This window comes from Berghia stephanieae, chromosome 5 (genome assembly GCF_034508935.2).
Source record: "Berghia stephanieae isolate SIO BIC M18660-M18661 chromosome 5, UCSD_Bste_1.3, whole genome shotgun sequence".
In the NCBI taxonomy this organism is placed as follows: domain Eukaryota; kingdom Metazoa; phylum Mollusca; class Gastropoda; order Nudibranchia; family Aeolidiidae; genus Berghia; species Berghia stephanieae.
Window position 1 is genome coordinate 73,060,399 of NC_088364.1, and position 7,212 is coordinate 73,067,610.

The window sequence follows — 7,212 nt, forward strand, 5'->3', positions numbered from 1 at the left end:
ATACTTCCGGATGGCAATGTTGTGAACTCCTTGGCCAAGCGCATTCTATCTATAGATAGTTCATACTATCTATAGATAGAATGCGCTTGGCCAAGGAGTTCACAACATTGCCATCCGGAAGTATAACGGACCAACACACAAACTCTGTGTAACCATGAACGTTTATAGTCAGGTTAATACAGTTTAGTGAGAACAACTCACAAACGCGGATGGCAAAAACAATAACAAAGGCCTGAGTGACGTCATCTGCATACTATCTATAGAGTAGATAAAATGAACTTGTTACAAAATGGGCATGATCTTTATTCCCTTTCCATGTGCTCGAGGTCATTGTTCACATTGCAAAGCGTTCTCAAAATAACCCTCATAGTGAAAACTGTACACAGTTTTTGAAATATCTAACATCACGATTGGTCATTTTGTTCAGCTTAACAGAAGAGTATGTTTCCATCTTTTATAAACAAAGCAGCGTGTTAACATTTGTTAAGAAATATCCAATCGTTGGACAGCAACAAATCATGTGATTGATGACTCGGTTAGACGAAAACATTAATCTAGATCGCTCTCATTAAACAAAAGGAATAACTAAAAAGTTAAAATAATACATTTATTAACCATTTATTATGCAACGATAAATACAATATCTGACGATACTTAACAAACATTCAATCACATGGTTGCATTACAAAACTACATCAACCGGCCGTCTTCATTCACACACACACACACACACACACACACACACACACACATACGCTACCAAGACGAAACATGGATTAAACTAAAATCCACTCTAACCAATGTCCGTGCGTTAACACGTAGTGACTTCAGATGAAGACCATAACATCCCTATAATCTTGAATTCTCTTATCGTTCACCCAATGCAGATAGTTCGAAGTTGACGTCACTCAGGCCTTTGTTAATATTTTTTTGCCATCCGCGTTTATGAGCAATTCTCACTAAACTGTATCAACCAGACTATAACCGATCTCAGTTACACACAGTTTTAACAGTTATACTTCCGGATGGCAATGTTGTGAACTTCTTAGCCAAGTGCATACTATCTATAGGACACTACTTATTATGGTTACTCCTGTCTCTATGTTAATTAGTAAATGAACCATCTGTGAATAACTGATAAAAATAATTCAACCCAATCGATTTCCACTCTCCACAACACATCGTACAAACTGATGAAGTTTGACTTATCGGAAACGACTGTAGTGTACATCGTCGCAACCAATCACAAGCAATCAAATCAGACCACTCTATTTTGTTACATTGTCAAATCTTTGCGTTGCGTCTTCTTGAGGCAGCAGTCGGTTGACACAGTGCGTCAGATTAAACGGGCGCGCAGGCGAGTCCGTCGAATTCTCGCCCCTTTTCACTCGCTCAGTCGTTGTTGCATGTTGTGATAGCGATGGGTGGTGTAGTCGTGTGAGAGTGAGCGAGCCACTGTGAGTAAATAAGGTGGACGCGAGGGTGACGGGCCGGCCGGCCACCATAATTCTTGGATTTTATAATGCATTGGTGGTGGCTTTTTAATCTGGATAGAGATGCAGTGCTAGAAAAATATAACAACGGAGAGCGGGAAGATGGAAGAAGTAGTAGAAGTAGTGTTGGCAGCGAAAGTGGTGATCTTGGGAGTGATAGTGGTGGTGATGTAACGGAGTTAGGAGCAGGAGGAGGAGGAGGAGGATTTCTCAATTCGGATATTCTGGATACAACTAGTAGCCCGGAGGTCAAGGGTTCGAATCCCATGGATTACAGTCTTGACAACGGTCGAGCCTTCCAGAAAAGTTCGTCTGTAGCCGACGAGGGATTTGTTTCATTGATAACACGTAAGTAACGCTCGCTTTTGGGTCGTGGAACTTATTTTTTGTGTTTTGTAAAATTCAATCGGAAAACACTTCTGACCTTTGTTTTGGCATCAATTTAACTTATGTATAGATAGTTCGAAGATGACGTCACTCAGGTCTTTGTTATTGTTTTTTGTCATCCGCGTTTATGAGTAATGCTCACTGAACTGTATTAACCCGACTATAAACGTCCATGTATACACACAGTTTTGTTGTTGGTCCGTTATACTTCCGGATGACAATGTTATGAGCTTCTTAGCCAAGCGCATACTATCTATACTTAGTACGTTCTGTCCTTGTTGTCGCACTGGGTTGTCTCAGTTTGAAATAAATAGCCACCTTTAGTATCTACATGTAAAACAGCTGATTTTTTAGCTACGTAAATATTTTGGATCTTCAACACAAGTTCTGACATAATGTTGTCAAAATTGGGTTCAACAGTCTTGACATCAGTTCCCTCGTAATGACGCATAGTAACTTAGTAACTGGTTCTAAACTATCCGAACAATGGCGGACGCCCTTATGAAATCCTTCTCGACGATCATAAAAGTGTATCCAGAGGGGGAAAAACATTATAAATCTGATCATGTTTTGACTTTTATACATTCTGCTCACATGACATAATATGAAAAAGTTCTAGCCGGCATGAAGAATAAAAAGTACCGATTTTCTTTGTTTAGAACCAAGCTGCTCGTTGCTGGGCGGATGTGACATCAGACTATCGAATCCTATTGTGAACAATGGGAAGAAGGGGACTGATTGTTTCAACTGATAAGGATGTGCAATGAATACAGCTACGACTGTCACAATAACATCCATATTCTTTTGTCCCAGGTCATATTATCACAACTTCTTTCTAGATACCTGACGTCTCATAATCGAAAATTTCTTAAAAGTTTCCTTCGGTGATGCCTGTAGCCTACCCCCCCCCCCCCCCATCCCTCAAGAAATTCTATTCATCACACCATGACAGCAGCCTCTTATGGTTCACACTACTATGTTATGACGATCGACCCAATCAGCAAAGTCCGGTCCATGACGAATTCCCCTTCACCCAATTTCACAACATCATACAGTCATACAAACATGTATACAAAACAAATATCAATAAATATCATCAATTTAGGAGTCAAATCCGACAAAATTTGTGGTTGTACACTTTCAAGTTATACTGCGTACCAGGGTATATTTTGATTAAGAAAAACAACAACTTTTCCATCGCCTTCAATTTCCTAGCAGCGAAATTACATTCAAGTGCCCCAAGTTCCGTTTAACCCTAAAACCAACCAAGATTCGAACCTTTACACATTTCATACCGACTGTTGATCCATTAGGTTTTGGCTAGTAAATAAATAAATAAATAAATGAATAAATACATAAATAAATAAATGAATAAATAAATAAATAAGTAAATGAATAAATGAATATATACATAAATAAATAAATAAATGAATGAAGAAATAAATACATAAATAAATAAATAAGTAAATAAATAAATAAATAAATAAATAAATAAATAAATAAATAGATAAATAAACTCCCCTTTATTCATCCCATAGGGAAAATGTGTCTCTAGGGTCTATTCCAAGGAAAGACTGGAATAACCCAGGCGTCAGCCGCACTGCAGCGCCGCAAATTGAGCTAAGGCGAGGTGACTTGCTCAAGACCACACAACGCAGCGGCGGGTGATCGAACTTGCAAACTTTCGGGAATAGATTGTTCGAAGATGACGTCACTCAGGTCTTTGTTATTGTTTTTTGCCATCCGCGTTTATGAGTAATTCTCACTGAACTGTATTAACCAGACTATAAACGTTCATGGATACACACAGTTTTGTGTGTTGGTCCATTATACTTCCGGATGGCAATGTTATGAGCTTCTCAGCCAAACGCATATTATCTATATATATAATGATATACATTTAGTGTAGCGCCTTCTATGTAATTGCGCTTCAAATCGCTATATAAGTTACACTTCATCCATCTTCTTATGGAATTATTCCCGTCTATCTTTCCTCGTTTGCCTGTCGGCAAGTTTGTCAAACCTTTTGTACTCTGATTTAAACTTAAACTTGAGCTTTTATATAGCGCAATATCCACTAAACGTGCTCAAAGCGCTTTACAGGGGGTCCCTGGCCAACAGCAACACATAACACGTAGGACGAGACATGACGCCTGTCAGGCGATATTACAAATTTTTGGGACAGAGACAACGCTGTTAACGGCCAGGTACTCATTTTACACCTGAGTACGGTGAGAGAATGTGAGTAAAGAGCCTTCTCCAAGGACTCAACTGTGCGCCGAGCGAGGCTCGAACGCAGGACCTTCCGATCCGAAAGCGAGTGTCATACCACTAGACCACATGGCCTGATAAGAAAAATAATTACACATCCATTTTAAATTATATATATCTAGATATTGTATCTTTTTCACTCTCTTCAGTAAGTTTCTATAATTCACTAGAATATTATAGTTGATATCTTATGACTATTCCGTCACCTTTCATTCCTTTTTTTAAAGCGCCGAAGTGACGTTAAAATGCCACAAGTACCGTTTAACCCTAAAATCTACGTTCACATCTATACAGGTCTGACAACCGAATGCAATTATGATATCATTTAACATTGTTGTAATTGACAATATTGTGCGATAGTTTGTGAAAATATGTCCATTACATTAAATCAATGAAACCACTTTAATTTAGATTATCAGGCCTGCGAGAGAGGGCACGTTGCTCTAAATTAAACAAGACTCGAACCTTTCGGCATTTACTACCAAAATAAACTATTGAAAATATTGAGCTCTTGTATAGCGCAATATCCACTAAACTCTGTTGGACAGAGACCCCTTGTAAAGCGCTTGCAGTTTTACAAGGGGTCTCTGTCCAACAACAACATTTAACATTTAGGACAAGACATGACGCCTGTAAGGCGATATTATATTTTTTTTTTCGGACAGAGACAACGCTGTTAACAGCCAGGCATTCATTTTACACCTGAGTACGGTTAGAGAATGTGAGTAAAGAGCCTTTTCCAAGGACTCAACTATGCGCCGAGCGATGCTCGAACCCAGGACACCTTCCGATCCTAAAGCGAGTGTCATACCACAAGACCACATAGCCGCACAACTGTTGAGCCACCCGCTTCTGTCTGGTTTTGGACGGTTAAATTCACATCGTGACCATTAAGTATTTTGTATGTAAATAATTAATCACTAATTACTATCCAATGTCCGTAGGGTATAGACGAACATGAACATCTAAACGTATTACTATATATATATATATATATATATATATAATATATATATATATATATATATATATATATATATATATATATAATTGGGAAAGCAGAAAAGATTGATAAAATCGCAACATTCGAACATCGACACAACCTCATTACAGACAGTAAAATACTGACTATCAAAAGCTGTGGACAATAAATCTTTGGATAAGAATGAATAAGAAAGCTTCCAAACATGTGACCAATCAATTCAATTCAAAATATTATTATAGTATGTCGGTAGAAACCAGATGCCTGCCGAAAGGGGATTTTAAACTAAAAAATGACCAGAAATAATATGATCTTAAAGGATCTATGACTATTTATTGTCCTCTACAAAATTTAAACGTGAACGTTACCCTTGTCACATCATTCAGATTAGAAAATTAATTTTACCTTCCAAAACCGTTATGGGACGGTAAGTCACATATGATCAAATCGGGGTGGTGCGTTTGAAAAATAAATTGAGCTTTATATAGAGCAATATCCACTAAATGTGCTCAAAGCGTTTTACAAGGGGTCACTGGTCAACAGCTACATTTAACATGTAGTATGGGACATGACGCCTGTTAGGCGATATTACAATTTTTCGGACAAAGACAACGCTGTTAACGGCCAGATACTCATTTTACACCTGAGTACGGTGAGAGAATGTGAGTAAAGAGCCTTTTCCAAGGACTCAACATGCACCGAGCGCGAGGCTGGAACCGAGGACCTTCCGATCCGAAAGCGAATGTCATACCACTAGACCACATGGTCGGCAGATCAAACCTCCGGTCCCGATTTTCAAGATCGGCGGATCAAAACTCTGAAGGAAGTCTACATACGAGCTTTTCGCACATTTTAAAATTTGATTTTGAGGTCTGATCGTTAACTTATAGCCTGACACTGGCCACATTAAATACTTTGCTATAATCCATTTGCGTCCCACATAATATTATTATCCACTAATTATGCAAGCTCGGCTAGTAAATCTAGATCATAATCAAATAAAGAAAATGAATTATCGATGGATGTCAACTGTCGGCCCCTATGTCGTGCACGTTTCCGGCTCATAACATTATGCCTATCAGGCATTCAATCAAGGCCATTTAATATACGAAGTGACAATTCTCACCCCCCGATGCTAGTCTTCATGTAGTAGTCCACAATTGTTGTATGTTTAATCCAAAGGTTGTAATGCAGTAATTTGTTAAGTTTCTCGTCACAAGTTGCACAATTAAAAAAAAAAATCAACCAAATCCAAATCGCAAAAAGCCGGCGACGTTTTTTTCGGTAATCCAGTAAATAATGATAATGATTGCATTGTAACAGATTTTTATATATTATGCTTAGGAACTTTGAGCCTTTGCTGTCTATAGGGAATGAGATAAGCGGAAGCGAGGACGAGAGACGCATGCGCACAACCAACATGACGTTCTCTCTCTAATAACTTTTCCGCCGGTGACGTCACAGACTATGGGTGACGTCCAATCAAGGGACGCTACTCTTCCGCTAATCTCATTCCCTATATAACAATAGGATTCAGTAGTCTGATGTCACGCCACACGGCAACGGCGGCCATCTTGGTTCTAAACAAAGAAAATCATTACGTTTTATTCTTCATGCTGGCTAGAACTTTTCATTCCCTTTTCATATGCCTTGTGATCAGAATGTGTAAAAGTCAAAACATGATCAAATTTATGGCTTTTTTTCCTCTGGAAACGCTTTTATGCTCGCCGGGGAAATATTTCATACGGGCGTCAGCCATTGTTCCGATAGTTTAGAGCCAGTGTTACTAAGTTACCATGCGTCATTAGGAAGGAAGTGGCGTTACGACTATTGAAGAGTATTGTGTATGCCAACGTTGTTGTGTATGTCGATTCTAGTATGGACTTTTTTTTGTACTCATACGCTTCGATTTTCGACCGAGTCCTAATACCATACCGTTGCGCGATATTGGAAATGCGCATCGGAAACAAGTTCGAAATTTCATGCACAGTTCAAAAATACATTTATTGCACCTAGACATTGACTTGATTCGTGTCATTTTTTATAAAAATGTATCTCTTGTCCTACATATATATATAT

At 38.5% G+C, this 7,212-nt stretch overlaps 1 protein-coding gene across 1 annotated transcript in view; it reads left to right on the forward strand.

Moving 5' to 3' along the window:
* Positions 1 to 1,301: 1,301 nt before the first annotated feature.
* The window catches only part of LOC144973560 (synaptotagmin-7-like), a 52,476-nt gene continuing 46,565 nt past the window's right edge, over positions 1,302 to 7,212 (forward strand). The window contains exon 1 of the mRNA XM_078916166.1: positions 1,302 to 1,841. Coding sequence (XP_078772292.1) covers positions 1,523 to 1,841 — 319 coding nt within the window. The 5' untranslated portion in view covers positions 1,302 to 1,522. The remainder of the gene's footprint in view (positions 1,842 to 7,212) is intronic.